The sequence below is a fragment of the Mus caroli genome, unplaced genomic scaffold (assembly GCF_978045245.1).
Source record: "Mus caroli unplaced genomic scaffold, Mus_caroli_1 scaffold_4, whole genome shotgun sequence".
Classification (NCBI taxonomy): domain Eukaryota; kingdom Metazoa; phylum Chordata; class Mammalia; order Rodentia; family Muridae; genus Mus; species Mus caroli.
Genome location: NW_028227259.1, coordinates 69919048 through 69937792, shown reverse-complemented (window position 1 = coordinate 69937792; position 18745 = coordinate 69919048). Strand labels below are relative to the sequence as shown.

Genomic DNA, 18745 nt, shown 5'->3' with positions numbered 1-18745 from the left:
GGTTGGATGTAGTGAGTGGTGCTGTCATTGCATTGCTGGGGACCTTCATGTGACTTCACTGATAGTTGCCTCTGGTGTAGGCTAAGCTGCCTTCCTATCATCTGTCAAAAAACCAGCTGTTTTCTCTCTCGTCTTTACTGTTGTTTCTATTCCCACAGAATTCATTAGGATGCACTGTACCTCAAACCCTGATTGGTGGATGCCCTCAGAGGAGCAGATAAACAAAGTGTTCAGCGATGCTGTAGGTCATGCCCGACAGGGGCGGGCAGTGGGGACTTTCCTGCACAACGGTGGCTCGTTTTATGAAGGGATGGATCACCAGGCTTCCCAAGATGAGGTCTTCAACAAGAGTACACAGGATGGATCTGGGGACTAGTGGACACAATCGTCCCAGTGCTGTTTGGTTTCTTGTGTAAGAGCTCCAGTTGTGAACGTCCATTCCCTTGTCACTTAGAGTCCAAAGCATGTTATTCCGTCACACTTTACACATTCTCGGAGTTAAAACTCTTGACCCACTGCCACAGTTCCCAAACAGAAATCCACTTTAGGATTTCCGGGGGGAAATCTCTAGCACCTGCAGTAGATTTGGGGTGTGTTATATCACAGAGGAAAATGTACAGTTGACATGAAGTCATTTCTAGCTAGACATTGAGGGTGTCTCCAGTCCCAGATCTTCAGGGAAGCCTGGCCTCCTGAGCAGAGCTGGTCTCCAGGGAAGGCTCAGTTAGTGTTCCTGCACGTGGTGAAGGGAAGACAAGCAACTGTAACAAGTAAGCTGTCTTCGATTTCCTAAGACTTCATTTCAGAGTTCTCAGCAAAGACAAAAGCTAGGTGACACTGTAAGCCTCCATCCGTTTTAAACTCTTACGGTAAGAATCCAGAACAGAGGCCATGTCTATAGAGAGTGCGTAAGTGGAAGTCGGCTACTTTTCTGTTACCTTACAGACAAAACTCACTGTGTCCATCAGAAAGGCAATCTCCTTGCTGTGGTTTACAAGCAGGAGGTTCTCTTTATATCTTCAGGAAACATCCAAAGATTGAAAACCATTTTCCAATGCCTCATTTCATAAGTTCCTAATACACAGCTTCCGTAGCCTTAAGTCATCCTTGGTTGACACAGTGCCAGGGTGGTGGGTTCAGCAAGAACCTCCACAAGCTAGCTGTTCAGTAAGATCAAACGCAGGGCATGAACGACGGCATCTGCTGTTGATCAGGGGTCTGGTATTGTAGACGTGGAGCGTCAAGGCCGTTCTGACAACTATGCAATGGCTGGTGGGTGATTTCTCTGAAATTTGAGGCCTTTGCTGGGCTGAGTGAAGGTTTAGCATATATAAAACTTCCGTTTCCCATTGTCATGGGTGAAAACGCCCCATCCAGCTGTGCCCATCCTCCTCGGTCTAAGCTCTGAGTTACCCTTCTGCTTCCCTGCTTAATTTGTGGAATCCGTATGTGAGGTTAGTGATGCCCTGGGAACCACTTCCTAGTAAAGGCTACAGAGGTGCTATAATTATAATTGTTACTGATGGAGATTACGCTTCGGACCTGCGGAGAACACTGGCTTTATTAAACGAATCAAGATTACTATGTTCTTTGTGGAACCAAAAGCTAAATGGGCAGCGTTTATGAAAATTATGAGTGTCATCTACAAACACAGCAGAGAGCTTTGAAAATGGGGTAGAAATTCAGACTGTGATTATCTGTTTAGAAAAGGACTTTTGGGGAGGCCAGTTTTGTCAGAATAATCACGCATCCTTTAGATTCAATATTTAGCAAATATTGAACAAATCAGCTGAACCGTTTAGAAGTAAAAGAAATTAAATGGGTAAATGAGCTGTCATTTACAGTGGACCCAAGACCAGTGTCTTTGGCTGTCCAAGAGAAAGAGTTGTTGGGTTTTTTTTTCCTAACTATGAAAACTGTCTCTGGATTACATCCAGGATAGCATTAATGTTGATAGCTTCTTGCTGGTCTGGGGCACTCACTTTCATCTTGTTAAAATCCTCATCGGTAGCACCGAAGACTTCTCATACTGCTGTTTATCTGCACTGCTGAGTCCCGTTCCTCTCTTTGGTGGTTTATTTACAGCCTGTTCAACCTCACTGAGTTTGGTCACTAAGCTTGGACAAGCTTCCCTTGGTTGTCTTGTAGTCTTTAAATGATCCATTGAGTTTTCTCTTCCACGAGTTTGCAACTTTGGGAAGTTAACAGGAGCTAGCCTCAGGGCCTTAGAGCTTTAGCATAAAGGAATCAGACAGTCCCCACGGAGAGGCCTGAGTTCCTCCTCTGCCTCTTTAAAGGCTCTGATCTCAACACCAACTCTGGGTAGCATCATGCCCTGGGACAAGCCTTTGTCAATGCAGCTTCTAATTGTCATCTCTGCATAGGCGGATATTAGCTTTAATTGACTAAGGGCCTACATCACCTTCACTATCAAATGTAGCTTTAAGGAAGAGGGTATCTAAATCATTTGTGGGTATACCTACACCGAGGGTTCTTGCCACTTGCTTCAGATGTGCAGAGGGCACCCGCTGCTTCCTGTACTGTATTGCAAGGTCTGGATAATAATAATAAGTGCAGTGGGCTCCTGATGAGCTGTTGTCAATTACATCTGGAACATCATTCAATATGATGTTGAAAGGGGTGTTTCTTGGTGTGTGATCCAAGGTCTGGAAAGTCTGGCCTAGGAGATCTCCAGTGTCAGGAACCTAGCTGTTGTGCATATGTGGAGACTAAGGACTAATACATGAGGGCCTAGAATCAGCCTAGTCAAGTGTCCCTTTTTTCTGCCTGCTTATGTGATTGCTGTTTTCTTCAGCTTAGTTCACCGCCTGACACCGCCTAGTTCACACAGCAGTCAAACACTTAGGGTTGTTTCAGCCTTCTGCTGGCTCTTTCCCTTTGTGGGCATCCATTTAAGGCTGGGGTGCTACTCAAGTCACCGTGGTTTCCTGTGTGGTCCCCTGAGTATTAAGTCAGCCTGCAAAAGTTGCCGCTTCTGTCAGAACTCCTTGTTAAAGCTGATGACCCTGATTTCCCCACATGCCTTGAGTTTGTTGTTTAGAGGTCTGAAGATGTTGTCAGATCGACCTGGTTGGCTTTTCCATGTCATTCGGGCAGTCAGACATATTGTTTTCCTGATGCAAAACCTAGTCCTCTGTCAACTGCTAGAATTACCCTGAGTCGTTCAGCGTTGGTTGGAAGTAGACTTCCAACTGAGTTAAAAATATCTCAGGATGCAGCTGTGCCCTGTCATTGGTGAGGAAAATGTGGTTGCCGGGCTGGTGTAACTGAATGTGGCCTTTTCGTCAGTGATTGGGTCCGGAGTCCCGGTGTCAAAGGCTCAATAGTTCACAGTGATGCTTTCCTGGTGTATCCTTTATTTTCGACATTAAAATGCCTGCTTCTCACAAGGATTTAACCCCAGGCACAGATCTTGCCAAGAGAATGATGGCCCTGGCATGAGCTGTCAGGGGACTGAGACCAGGAACCTGTGGAGCAGAACAGAGTTTTACATTTGATAAGGCCCCATTTCTCATCAGCCCATGTGTGGGTGTTGAGCCTCTTGTGGTATCAAGAAGAGTGTAGCTGTTTCTACAAGTCCTTAGCCCTGTTCCTCGTCGGTCACCATGTGTTTCATAAGGCTTCCCTATGGTAGAGAGTGGAGGAGTAAAAGCATGCTGATCTCTTGGTCAGGTGGTGAGGGAAGCGCGTGCCTCTGCCAGTCGCTAGTGGGCTGTTCCTGTAGACTGCCCCTTACCCTTCAGTGATCTGCACCGAGGCCATCCATGCCTTTGTCAGGATGGTAAAGAGACATGTTACTGCAGTCTTAGTTGGTGCAGCTTCTCTGCATGGCATCAGGTGGTCGGCACTGACACAATTGGATTGTGGTTTTCCCTCAGTCCAGTAATGATTCTTGAATGATTTGCTGTTTACACAAAATCTAAACAATAACTCCTAAACTTAGGAATCTGCAGGTGTGTGGTTTCTGCATATCCCTGCCATTTAATGACGTGTGCCTCTTCTGCAACTGAGAAAGTGGACGAAACTCCTGGGAAGGTGTGAATTATGTCCAGAACTCAAACATGACCCTCATTTGAGTTCTGTGTTTTGCGGTACAGGGGGTCAACCATGTATGTACTCTAGACTAGCCCTGATACCCACTGACTACCTCCTTAGTTTCTGTATAGACCAGTTATCTTTTTGTTTTGTTTTGGGTTTTTTTGTAGTTTGAAGGTCATTTTTGGTGACTTAGAATTTGAAGTGTATAATTTCCTCAGTGCGGTATCATCTCGCAGTACAGGTCTGTGTTAGTCTGTGACAGCTTTCACATTGGGTTTGTAGAAATGTAATGGAAAGTGGGTTTGCACACACGGTGTGAGTCTTCCTGCTGTGTGCTTAATGTAGCAACACTTGCCAAAGCTGCTTGGCAAACACGTCAAAAGGGATGCTTGAGTCACAGCTCTAATGCAAATGTGTCGCAACAGCAGTGTGTGTCATTATGATGTATTTCTGTAAACACAGTGATGGCTCCTTTCAGTCATATAAGTACTGGATAAAAATAACCACTTGAAACACTGGAGGGAAATGTCACTTAGCTGATGGCAAAGCTACTTGCATTATCAGCCAGGGGTGTGTGTGTGTGTGTGTGTGTGTGTGTGTGTGTGTGTGTGTGTAGAAGGAAGAATTGACATCAGCAATGTGGAGGGCAAAAAGTAATACCCCATCGAATTAGAGGCCACTCACACTCCCCATACTATATTGGATTTTAGGAAATACTGGGAGAACTGGAATTCCCACACTAAATTACTGGCCTTGTCAGTTTGACTACTGAAGGCAGTAGATTACCAAAAATTTTTGATTCTAAGCTTCGTAGCTGGCTGCAAGGGCTGTGTTCTTCTTGTTGAATCACCATTCCCCAAATTGCAACAAAAGTACATCTGCTAGCGATACCCATTCAAAAAACCTGGGTCGCTCTGTACAGTGGCACCAGGACAAGCGGCCAGAGGTGCCTCAGCCTGTTGTGGAATGATTTGGTCCCATTGGAAATCACTACAGCTACCTAAGTGTGACTCTTGGCTCGTGTGTGCTAGTTGCTTTGATAAGCACTTTAGTGCATCCTCCCCTCTCCTCGCACCTTCTCAGCTGCCCTAAGCTGTTCCTGCCGGGCTGCTCACCTGAGCTTTCTTTGAGCTCCATAAGCAGAATGCCGCTTGTGTTTGCCCCAGTCAAGCGTAGTTCTCAAAGTCTACCAACACTTTGGGAGTGAACATTTTTTGATTTTCTGATGCTATGAAGGGAAAGTTGGTATTTGTATCATTAAATCTGCTTTGGAAATACACAGGTGCTTAAGTAACAAGCATGTACAGCCCAGGCCTCCAGAGCTGTCAAAGGGCTGGCATGAGGCTTGGCCTGACTGACACCTTGTGAGGGAGACCAGAAACTCTTAAAGTGGACATATCAGAAATCTAGTTCCCTCCCGCTTTTCTAGATTCCCTGTACAAAGATGCAGGAACATAAAGGAAAACTTTGGATCTTGTGATTAGATCATCTTACGTGACACCTGGTGATAGCCTTGGCTATTGGTCAGTGTTCCCATCTCTGTGTGGCTGGTTTTGCAGCCCCTGGTGACACTTCCAATTTGGTAGGATGGAGAGGTTTTAGTTGACGATGTCACTGTGAGAACTATAGAGATTATGTAAAGACTGCAGTGACCTGTTGGGTTTGCCCCTGTAGTTCAAGACTTAACATCCTTTGAAAGCATGCCAAGGCCACCGTGAGCCTGGCCTGTGCCTCTTGGGAGCAAGGCCTGCTGGAGGCAGGCGGGGAACTCAATCACTGTCCAGCCTGCCCCTGCCCAGGCTAAGCCTTGCTTTCATGTTGCTCCTCTGCAGAACGGCATGTAGCAGCTAACACGGGGGCCAGTTGCCTTTACTCTATTTTCTATGATGAATACTTGTGGAGAAACTGTGACAAATTCATTGATCCTAATATTTTTTATTGTTGGAGTCTTGTGGCTTCTCGGAATAATTTCTATTTGATTGTACTGTGTAGAATTCATACACACTAGGGATATGTTAATAAAGCTAAAATACATAGTATAATATAGAATAGCAAAAAAATTTTTGTGAACAATTTATATAGAAGAGTAAGTTGTTTTTTAAGTGTTAGGCCATTTCTTTTAGGAACTTAAAATGTTATAAGAGTTTTTTAAACATTCAATATTTTTAATTATAAGAGACATTTGTTACTAGAGCTAATTATTTCGGGTGTTCTAATTGGAATATTGATTTTCTTACCTCATATACCTCTAGAATGCCACATGTTCTGTTGGGGGTAAAATTGCACAATAAATGTCAAGTTATCTGTTAAGTGTTTTGACTTGATTTTTTTCTTTTTGTGTATGGGGGGATATGTGTGCATATGTGTGTGCATGTTCACATGTGGGGTACATGTGTATGGACATGTGTATACATTATGGGGCCCAAGTTGATATCAAAATTTTCCCGTGTTTCTACCATATTATTTTTGAGGCAAAATCTCACAGTCAATTCTAGAACACATTGATAAGGTTAGTCATGCTGGTGGCTTGCTGGGGGGATCTCTTGTCCCTGCCTTCCAGGCCCAGAATTATAGGCAAGCCACCACCTCCACACCATTTTGTGTTGTGTTCTGGGTATCTAACCTCCTTTAGCTTGCACTGCAAGTGCATTAGCCTCTGAGCCATCTTCCCAGCTACTAACGTGGGGTTGGGGTTTTTTTTTTTGGTTTTATTTTTTGGAGTTTTTTGGGGGGGTGGCCTCTTTTGCCAATTAATTGTTTGTTTGTATATTTATTATATGTAAGTACACTGTAGTTGTCTTCAGATACTCCAGAGGAAGGAGTCAGATTTCATTACAGATGATTGTAAGCCACCGTGTGGTTGCTGGGATTTGAACTCGGTACCTTTGGAAGAGCAGTCAGTGCTCTTAACCGCTGAGCCATCTCTCCAGCCCTGTTTGTTTGTTTGTTTTAAAAATTCTAGTTTCTTGTCTAGAGTCCTTTCCTCCAGAAGCCAAGGCTTTCCTGGTTGTCTCAAAATGCAAGGAAATGTTCTATGCTGAACACCCAAATAAAAGCCAGCAAGAAGGCTTGTCAGGTAAAGGTGACTGCCCCCAAGCCTAAAAGCAACTAGTAGACTTTGATACCCCATACATACATGAAGGAGGATGGAGAGGGGTAACTCCCATAAGGTGTTCTCTGCCAGCCTACTACTACAACCATGCTAATAAGTGTGATTGAAAGAATTCTCTGGTCCGTGATGTCAAAAATTATTCTGACCTAGTAAGGGGGATGGGGAGCAGCCTGTCAGGTCTAGGAGCAACATGGGAAAGCCCCAAAGCTGCAGCTCACAGTCCCTCAACTGCACAGGTCCTGACCGTGTGTGGTATTTGACCAGTGTGCCGAGCACAGAAGCACATCGGCTGTGGTTAAGTAGGGACATGGTTGTGGCTTCCACTTTCTGCAGGAAGTGTCTGACATGACCACTACAGAAGTGCAGGATTGAACAAGCCTTATTTCACGAGCCAGATTAAACCAAACGCTAAAATTTCATGTCCCAGGAAATCGAAGGGGGGTTTATTTTTGCTCTCAAGATTCAAAATTTTAACCAATTTGTTTTGTCTTAAAAAAAAAAAAGTGCTTCAGTCCAAATAATTTTGGTTAGAATTAGAGTTCTCAGTTCAAGTTGAATCAAAGTTACTCTCAGTCTCTGAAGGGATTGAATATGACAAGGTATGTCCAGCATAAACCTGATTGAGAGAAAACAGCTAGGTTACCGTCTTCAAAATCTAGTACAAATATCAGTCATTTCTATGCACTAGCAAGAACCAGCCTAAGAAGAAAAGTAAGCGGTTCCCCTTATAGTAGCGTCGGGAGAATTCTGTACTTGAATAAATTCCGAGTTCAAGCACTGCAGACTATAAAATGGGAAACTGTATGCTTGAACGATGGAGAGCTACCGTGTAGTGAAGGAGTGGGCTGTTAGCATGCAGTGCTTACAGCTCTGGCCTGTAAGTAGCAGACTGCTACTGCCAGGCTAACTGCCATTCGTGGGAATGGAAAGGCCACAGTGAGAGCTACATTTATGATAATTAACCGAGGTGTTAAAATGGTTCCATAGAGGAAGAATAGCCTTAGACACAGGACAACAGGATATTTAGCTCCTGCAGGAAGAAGTGGGATCCTAAACCCTAACTCTTGGAAGGAGCTCAGAGCTCCCCTCACAGACACACCCAGAACCTAGATGCCTTGATGAGTCTAGATCACCTCAAGTTGAGAGGAAGCACCCCAGAACCCAAGAAAAATCAAAATAGGTAGGTACACAGGTGTTTGTAGGCTGTGTATACGGCGGTGAAAAGTGAAGCCATACGAATCCCCACGTGCTGAGATAAACATGTTCCTCAAGTTAGACTATGAGGTCATCGAGGGCCAGAGTGCAGAGAGCACAGCATTACCCGGATGAACTACAGTAAGTGAACAGAGTGGGCACACAAACATCTATTCTACAACTTCGCTTCTATGTAATGCCCAGGAGAGTCACAATTGCAGACAGGCACCATTTAGAGTGGTTCTCAGTACACTGTGGACCTAATTAAGAAGCCCAATGTAATATGGTCCCTTGGAACCTGGCTATACGCTCACACAGTACATTTGTCCAGAGTCTGAGATGCCTGAGAACTGGTATACTTAGTTCCTAGCAAACTGTTGTGTAAGCCAATGGCTACTTAACTGTTAGGGGAAAAAAATGATAAGGATCTATTAATGATAAGAAAATCCCAGGTTCCACTGGGCACCTTGTTTCCAAAGGTGAAGGTGTACTGAGAAGGGAGGAATTAGTCATAAAAGGCTGTGAGTGTCAAAGACAGTTTGACCAACATTCACATAACACTGTCAGTTAAAACATCGTTCCTTTACGGGTCAGTGAATTCCAAATGCTGGCTGGGTCCATTTCTCCCTCTCTTCCTTTTGCTCTCCATTTTAAGATCTGTTGGTCAGAATTCACCCAGGCAGACTTAGTGATACCGTGCCTGGTGGTCAGCCAGCAGCTGCAGAGAACACCTCATTCTGAGACTTCAGTAAAGGGTAAGAGCAGAGTGGCCTGGAGTTCTCAAAACTCACACTGGCCAGTCAGAGCAGGGAGGGCGTGGGCAGCTGTGGGGCTGAAATTGTAGAGGGCTTCTCCCTGCTAGGAAATGTGATCTTCATGACATCTGAGGAACACGGCGAGGAAGGAGCCAGATTGGGGGATCACGTCGCAACCCCCCTTTCCTTCCCATCTCACAGGAGATATGAAATGTGAGGTTTCTCTAATTGAGCACACTGGAAACCTCACAGTGTGAACATTCCACCATGTCCAGCCAGTCCCTTCCCCAACAGCGAGGCCAAGGAGAAGACACTAACGCAGATCTGTGAGTGAGGCCAGTGCCTGAAAGATTTCTGCTCCACTTCCTTGAGATCCTGAGAGCCGCTTGGTCCTTCATCATTTGAATAGTTGACGGTTATGGATCACTAGTTTGGCGGTCTATGATCATCCCTTCATTCAGTCTCTCAGTCCATGGGGAAGCTCTAATGTCGCCGCTCTGTGGACGAGGAGGCCGTGGAGGGGCTCCAGAGTGCAGATGCAGGAGTCTAACTCCACATCGATGCTTTTGTCCTCTCAGGCGGTCCTCAAAGACTTGAGCTCGAGAGATGGCTCAGAGGTTGAGAGCACAGAGGTCCTAAGTTCAAATCCCGGCAACCACATGTTGGCTCACAACCATCTGGTTCCCTTTTCTGGACTGCAGGTATATATGCCGGCAGAGAACTGTACATAATAAATAAATCTTAAAGAGACTTTCAAGTCTGATGGTGTGCTCATGAGATTGACTAAACAATCCATTCCTAGAAGTCTCCCCAGCTCTGCTTGACCCAACAAGAATGCAACTTTGTCTATGACCCCAAGGCTGAGGCTCATGAATATTGATGAGGTTCATGAATATTGATGAGGTTAGTGTTCATAGGCAGCCTTATGTTCATACCCAGAGGCCAATGTAAGAATTGGCCTTGATGTTAAGAAATATGCCAAATGACGTAATGATCCCCTGCCTTTAGGGGATGTGGGTGGGGCAGAACTGGAGAGCCTGCTCAGCTGTTAAGAGTGCATGCTGCTCTTGCAAAGGACCTGAATTTGGTTCCCAGCACCCTAATCAAGTGGCTCATCCCCCCCACACCCCACCCCCACCCCGTAACTGAAGTTCGAGGGGAATCCGAGGCCTTTTTCTAGCCTCCTTGGGTACCCACACATGCACAGACACATGCAAATACACATTTTAAATTTTTTTAAATTTAAACTTTTTAAGAATTAAAAACACCACCGTCAATAGTTATTGTTTAACTGCATTTTAAGTTTGTTCTCCATCTTCAAAGTTCTGAGTTTTCTCTTCCCACATGTACCAAGTTAATGTTTCCGTGTTGTTGGGATGGGATCACTTCAGTTGGTCTTGTAAAGTACCAAGATGACACAGTCCGTGTGGACACCCTAGAAAACCTGTTTTCAATAGTGTAACCGATAAAACAAAATACTGTGACTTACAACTGTCTTTCCTTTACTTAAATGCAGGAGTCGAGTTTGTGAGACTGGCTTGTAAACTTGTGATAATGACAATTTGAAGAGTGGGGTAATTTTTTGTTAATCCTTTTGTCAAATCTTTTCAATATATTTTTAAATACACTGGGTTTTGAAGTCTGAATTAAAAGAATTCTCCCCGTTATCTCAGTGCTCAGAAAGCTGAGGCAGGGCAGGGGTTGCTGAAAATTCATTACAGCCTGGGCTACACCGTAAGATTCTGTGCTGATACCACTCCCATCCCCAAGCAATAAATTTGGGCTCAACAGATAAAGTACTGAGAAGCTGAGGTCAGTCCCCAGAACATACATAAGAGGTCAGGCTATGAGCTCTGGAGGATCAAGAGCACATGCTACTCCAGTGGAGGACCCAAGTTTGGTTCCCAGCATCCACCACACCCTCACGCGTAACTCCAGCTCTGACCCTCTCTCCTGACCTCTGGGCACAGTACTCACTTTCATACATCTATTCATGAACACGTTCATACACACACAATGTTTTAAAGCAAAATGCTTTTAAAGCCAAAGCGTGAAGGATATGCTTGTAATGTCAGCACTAGAGAAGGAGGCAAAGGCAGGCGATCCCAAGGGGCTTGCTGGCCAGCCCAGTCTACTTGGAAAGCTCCAAGTCACCGAGAGACCCTGCCTCAAAACAAGATGGCCCACACCTGAGGAGTGACATTCCACGGTTAACCTCTGCCCTCCACAGACACAGATCACACGCATACGTGCATTCACAGCAAACATCAGGCTTGTGCAAGGACGGAAAGTTGATACGGAAACCCGGGATGGGGGTGGGGCTGCTACTTCGATTAAATAAGTAGGTGGGATAAATAAAGCGTGTCAGAAATAAAGTATCTTAATTCTTGTACTTAACAGTTGTCACTTTTTAACAAATTGGGTTAAATCATGGTTTCAAGCTACAGCTTTGATGTAAACATTCATCCTTGCTCGCTCTCTCTCTCTCTCTCTCTCTCTCTCTCTCTCTCTCACACACACACACACACACACACGAAAGAACGGATTGATTTTATTTCACGGCATCTCCCTTCCCTGTTTTTGTTTGTCAAAACACAAGACTGTCTAAGAACACCACTAATGATGGGCTAGGCGGGGGTGGGGGTGGGGACACTAGATTGGCATTCAGGGAGCCCTGGGTTTGAGCTCCAGCACTGCGTAAACTGGGCTTCGTGCTACATCCCCGCAATCCCATCTCTCAGGAGGTGGAGGCCAGAGGATCCAAAGCTCAATGTCATCCACGCCCACATGGCGAGTTCAAGGATAGCCTGTGCTAAATGAGTCCCTGCCTCAAAAACAGCATCACTAAAGCCCGTGGACTAGAATGGGAAGGAGATGGAAGAGTAACATGATTGTAACTACATAGCAGGCGATGTAACTATCCAGCCTGGTTCTGTTAATCAGGTTCCGTCTTAACAGTGAGGCTTAAAGCACTTTTCACTTGCCTTCAGATCCCAGCGGAAAAACTCAGATCTTGCTAAGAGGGAGGGGGTTGTGGGGAGGGGGCGAGCAATAAAAATATCTTATGTGTTTTCTAGTCTGTCTTTGTGGTACTGTTTATGTGTTTATGTGTGAATGTGTGTATTTGTATGCCTGTGTATGACCGCTTATGTGTCTGTGTGTGAGAATGTGTGTGTCACAGAATGTGTGTTTGTGTGGGTGTACGTCTGTATATGATTGTGTGTGTGTGTTTCTGTGTTGTATACAAGAGTGTTTATGTGTGTGAATGTATGTGTCTGGGTCTTGTGTGGGTGTGTGCCAGTGTGTGAATGTATCTGTGGTCTGTGTATGTAAATGTGTATGAGTGTACCTATGTGTATGTTCCTGTGTCTTACGTGGTTGTATATATCTGTATGTGAGTATGTCTATGTGTTTATATGTGTGAATGTGTGTCTGTCTTAAGTATGTGTGTGTCTTTGTGTGCCAGTGTCTCAGTGTGACAATGTCTCTGTGTGTTGAATGTGTGTGTATATTTGTGTGTGTGTTGGTATATATTAGTATGTCTATGTGAATGTGTGTCTGTATGCAGTGGTGTGTCTGACTGCACTGTGTATGTGTCTACACTACAATCTGTGTGTACCTGTGTATGGTGGTTTGCCTGCACTGTGTGTGTGTCTCTGAAATCTGTGTCTGTGTGTGCTGTGGTATGTCTGACTGAACTGTATGTGTCTGCAATCTGTTTGTGTGTGTGGTGGTGGTGTGTCTGACTGAACTGTGTGTGTGTGTGTGCAATCTATTTGTGTGTCTCTGTGTGTGGTGGTATGCATGTGTGTCTGCAATCTGTGTCTGTGTGTGTGTTGTCTGATTGCATTGTATGTGTGTCTGCCATCTGTGTGTGTCTGTGTGGGTGGTGGTGTGTCTGAGTGAACTCTGTGTGTGTCTACAATCTATGTATGTCTGTGTGTGTGGTGGTGGTGTGTTTGACTGCACCGTGTGTGTCTGACTACTTGTGTATATTCATGTGTGATGATTCTCTTTTAGCTGGCAACGAAGAGGCACACTCAACTCAATTACAAAACCAAGGAATTGCGTTGACTATGGGACTTATTACCTTTTGGGTTCTAATATCTTTTGGGTAAGTGTTTCTTTCTGTAACTACAGAAGAACATCAAGTCCAAACTAGACACGTATTGTGTAGAATATGATAGGTAAAAACTCGTGAAGACTGGGGCCTCTCCTAACCCACCTTTTTCCTTAAGGAAACCCAAGTGGAGAATTCCTGGGAGCCCCCAGAATCTTTGGGGGCCTATGTAAGGAAAGTGTCTAACACTGGTGAAAAGTTGGAAGGAAGCTATTTTTTCCCAAGCATCACTAACACCCAACCAGGAAATTACACAGGAAGAAAAGTAACAATCTTCTAACTAAAAAAAAAAAAAAAAAATTATGAGCTAGAGAGATGGCTCAGCAGTTAAGAGCACTGACTGCTCTTCCAGAGGTCCTGACTTCAATTCCCAGCAACCACATGGTGGCTCACAACCATCTGTAATGGGATCCTATGCCCTCTTCTGGTGTGTCCAAACAAATAAATAAATATTTTTTTTAATTAAAAAAATATATTGCTATGACATAGGAAAGCAAGACAAAAAAATTATAGAACCTCCTGAATCCATGCTATGTACTAAGCTGTACACCAGCTGAACATATGTAAAACAATCCAGCCCAGTCCCTAAGGATGAGCTAACTAACGGTCTCCCAGTATCTCCCAGGTTCCCTCGGCTCCCAGGAAGCCCAAGGCTGTATTTCAACTGCAGTTCCCTTCACCCACTTGTCTGGAATGCTTGAACGCTATCACTAGCAGCCACTTCCTTCTGCTCTTTGTATCTGTCTGCATGGATTTATTTATTGTGCTTCCTCTCGCGTGTATTCAAGTGCTTTCTAGAACATAAGTTGTAGCCGTCAGACCCCTAAGCTAACGTCAGAAATGAGATCCCTCCTCGCTCTTCCCTGCTCCCTACCCTCAACCCTTAAGCCACTAACAAAAACATCTCCGGCTATTAGTACAGCTTCTTCCTGTGAGTCTGGCTTGTCAGTCATGATTCACTCCAGGCTTCTGTACCTGTGTCTGTGGTGAGGAGGAGAGTCTGAGCTATACGGTAGACCTAGGAACCTGCCTGGGAGGTGGTGGGTCTGAGCCCTCCCCACTGAGGCCCTCCTAGCTGAGAGCCTTGCAATGGAGCGAGGCCTGAGCCAGCCCCTGTCTTCTGAGAAGCTAGAGAGATAGCAACTTCAGGAGAGAGAAATAGCTATGGCTCCAGCTGCTGAGGGTCTCAGGGCTGGTTTATTATAGAAGTGGAAGTTAGTCTGACTTGACAGATATTATGAGACTAATTCTAACTTTGAAGCTCAAGACCCTTTTCCTACATGAAAGAATATACTGGGTTTTCCAAGAACTTCTGAGGTTTCTTAAAGACTTACTCAGCAATCCCCGTATTAGGAGTACTACCAGAGCCTTCTCTGCACAGAGCCATTTCTTCGATCTGGGGCTTGAACCCATGACTATACATGCACTAGCCAAATGTTTACCACAGCCACGACCTCTTTTCCTTGGGCATTATCCTATGGCATTTAATTTCTCCCAACACAAGCTGGAGAGATGGCTCAGCGGTTAAGAGCACTGACTGCTCTTCTAGAGGTCCTGAGTTCAATTCCCAGCAACCACATGGTGGCTCACAACCATCTGTAATGGGATCTGATGCCCTCTTCTGGTGTGTCTGAAGACAGTGTACTCATATACATAAATAAGTAAAGTACTTCCACATGGTATAGGAATGCATTGCAGCAAGAGATGGTGCTCTAGAAAATTACAATGCTCTGCCCACACTGCCGTCTAGAACAAGGGCATCAGAAAGTTATGGCTGAGACTCCATAGACAGACACTCTACTCACAAACAGCAGTGTGCAGTAATCAAGAGGAAGCAATTTGGGGATCTCCCAAAATCCCAAACTCTAATTAATATACAGACCATCTCAAAACTATGCCATGCCCCAATCTCAGAGAATCACTAGTATTAAAAAGTGGCATCCCGCCGGGCAGTGGTGGCGCACGCCTTTAATCCCAGCACTTGGGAGGCAGAGGCAGGTGGATTTCTGAGTTCGAGGCCAGCCTGGTCTACAGAGTGAGTTCAGAGAAAACCTGTCTCAAAAGACAAAACAAACAAACAAACAAACAAAAACACAAAGTTTTTGTTCAGTGCTAGAAGCATCCTTGTCATTTTTTTTAGCCAGACAACTTGCCCATTTATACTGACAACAGGTGCCCACTGAAGACGCTGCCACAGCCACTTCCTGCATGCTCTTCCTGGATCGGCTTTCTCCCCTCCTTCCATCAGAAAAGCAGATGACTTGTTTGAGCTTTCACCCTGGCCCATGGCATCTGTTCTCTGAGCAGATGTCTCCTCTGCCTAAGTAGTTAGTACCTAACCAGGAAAATGCTGACCATTTAAAATTTAAAATCATGTCACTCGTGTGTGTGTGTGTGTGTGATCTTTTGACATGTAAATATATATTACCAACAACCATACAATAATCTTACAAACAACCATACAATGATCTAATTCTTTTATTATTATCGTTTTCTTCTAAACTACGGTGCAAGTGGTCACTCCCTGGACCTGATCCCGTGGATCCAGATATGATCCGGGAATAAGATGGACAGGAGACAGGGAGCGTCCTGCAACTACAGAATGCACAGGATACCTTTTAACCATCTCTACTCGGGATCAACCCTGAGGCCTCTGCTTGGAGAAAATCAAATGACCCCTGAAATGTCAGGTCTTGGTGAACTGGGAACTTGAGTCTTGGTGCCAGGCTAGGGTCTGTTTCTTCCATAAACAGCCCGTAACTAATATGAGGGTGACTTAGCACACAATAACAGGCCGTAGTTAGACTGGTTACAGCTTATTTTATGGCCTAGAAAACTCTGAGAGATGGGGTGAGAGGTTAAGATGGGTGGGGATTTGGGAAGAGTGAGGGTGTGGAGTAGGGGGGTAGGGTAAGGGGAGAGGTAGGGGGTGAGGTAGGGGATAGAGTAGGGAGTTAATGTGATCAAAATATATTGTATGCATATATAAAATCCTTAAAGGATTAATAAAACTATCATATTTGAAAAGTGATACACACTCATTGGAAAACATAAGTCTACAGAGCTACACAGAGGGCTCTTTCAAAAGATCAGAGTTCGATTCCCAGCACAGATGTCAGGCAGCTCACTAACAACTGTTAACTCCAGATTCAGGGGATCCAATGCCCTCTTCTGGCCTCCTTTGGTCACTTGCACACATGTTCACATACATTCATAAAATTTAAAAGTCTTATGCCGGGCGTGGTGGCGCACGCCTTTAATCCCAGCACTCGGGAGGCAGAGGCAGGCGGATTTCTGAGTTCGAGGCCAGCCTGGTCTACAAAGTGAGTTCCAGGACAGCCAGGGCTACACAGAGAAACCCTGTCTCGAAAAACCAAAAAAAAAAAAAAAATTTAAAAGTCTTTAAAAAATGAACAGACCTCACCCGCTTTGTAAGTGGAGCATCTACCTGGAGTGTGAGTTATTTGTTTCTGCTGTGGAGGTCTATGGCTAAGACTGTCATACGCCGAAACATTCATAGTCAGACTGTCACCTATCATTCATAGTCATCTTCGTTCTTAAAAATAGTTCTTAGTCAGACTCTGTCTCAAACAAACAAACAAAAAAAGAACCCTCAGTGGCAGCCATAGTGACAGCCATTAGCTAAATCTTTGCATTTCCCACCCACTGCAAGAAGCCGCCTCTCTGATGAGAACTGAGAGATGCGCTGATCTATGGGAGTTAACAATATGCCATTAGAAATTGTTTATTGCTATGTTCCTTTAACACAGTGTTTCTCAACCTGCAGGTTGTGACCCCCTTTGGGGGTCAAAGGACCTTTTCACAGGGGTCACCTCAGGTCCACTGGAAAACACAGGTATTTACATTACAATTCATAACAGTAGCAAAATGACTGTTACAAAGTAGCAATGAAAATACTTTTATGTCGCCAGAGCATGAGGAACTGTATTAAAGGGTCGCAGCCTTAGGAAGGCTGAGAACCACTGGGTTAGCAGAATAACAGTAACAGGTTTTCCCCTAGACCAATAGTTTCAGGTTATTAGTCACATTAGCAGGGTCAGGTATGAGTTCTGTCTCATAAAGTGGACCTTAAAACTCATTAAAGTTGGTTGCTCTTATAACATGTGTGCCACTATTGCACCAGTGTGTTTTGCAGGCAAGTCATTGTTGTACATTACAGTGTTTGTAGCTGGGTGATGGTAATGATTACCTATCTCCTCCAGTACCATACAAAGCACCTGCCAGCACCATGAATGATAGATAGTCAGCAGGGGTGAAGCTTTGAGTTTGATACCCGCTCAGCTTCTCTGTAAGTGTTATCTTCAGCAATAGGGCCTTCCCATCAGACTGTGGATAGTAACCAATAGCCTTGGCAATCGCTTGTGATGTTGCAGGGGAGGAGAGGTCCATGGGATCTCTGTAGCCAATGACTCAACAAGATGGAACTCATTCCAGGCACTGGAGGTTTTACTTGGTGGCATAATCTGTCTAGCTGTGGCATTGGGTTGTTGATACAACCGCATTTGAAATGTGCTGTAAAGCTACAGGAATCAAGACAGTATAGTAGCAGTTCCTAAAAGACAGAGGCATGAATCAATCTAATGGGGGAAGGAACTTTTTCTGACAAATAGTACTGCAACAACTAGACATCCAACTTGGAAAAAAAATGCATCTAAGCAAAGACCCTACAATCCTTCCTGAAGTTACTTTAGCTGCATGGGAACCCCAAAGCTAAGATGACAGAAATATCTATGTGCTCCTGGACCTGGCAGTGGCTCCTTAGATCTGACAACAAAAGTTATTTGTGAAAGAAAGGATTCATAGCTGACGATTAAAATGTTATGCTCTGTGAATGATATGCTCAAGAGATTAACATATAGAAAATATTTACCAATGACTATTTGGAATATGCATGAAATCCGAAAGGGTGGCTAAGAAGGCGACTCAGTCTCAAACCTGGGCCAAATATCTTAGCTAAAAACTTACCAAATCTGCCACACAGATTCTGGCGGGTAGACACAGCGCAGAGGGTAGTGTGCATGACAAGCATTCACATAACCCTGGGTTCGACCCGCAGCACCTCATAACCTGGGAGTGATGGTACACAACCGTAACCCCAACATTGGGGAGGTCAACAGAGGGGGATCTGAAGTTTCAGATCAGCCTTGGCTACACAGCTAATTTAAGGCCAGCCTGGGCTACATGAGACCATGTCCCCCAAACCAAACCAAACCAGCCCGATCCCCAAAGAACAGCTGAGATCCAGGACACTGAACATAGTTGAGAATGTTGCATCAGGAACACTCACTCCCCATAAGAAAGTGAGAGGGTTCTTCCATTCCATAAAGCAGTCTGGCAGTTTCTCAGATAACCATGCAATCAGCCATCACCAAGATAATTAGCTCCCGGAACTGAAGCTTTATATCCCCATAACAACTCACAGAAATGTTTGTGGTAGTTTTATTCTTCATTTCCTAAACTTGGGACATATCAAGCAGTCCTTCT

At 44.7% G+C, this 18745-nt stretch overlaps 1 protein-coding gene across 2 annotated transcripts in view; it reads left to right on the top strand.

Annotated features, from left to right (window-relative positions):
* The window catches only part of Bend4 (BEN domain containing 4), a 35047-nt gene extending 28706 nt beyond the window's left edge, over window positions 1-6341 (top strand). Inside the window, exon 5 of one of the 2 annotated variants that reach the window (XM_085836744.1) lies at window positions 159-6341. In XM_085836744.1, coding sequence (XP_085692870.1) covers window positions 159-376 — 218 coding nt within the window. In that variant the 3' untranslated portion in view covers window positions 377-6341. The remainder of the gene's footprint in view (window positions 1-158) is intronic. The other variant, XM_085836745.1, reaches the window with a different exon arrangement.
* The last annotated feature ends 12404 nt before the right edge of the window (window positions 6342-18745 follow it).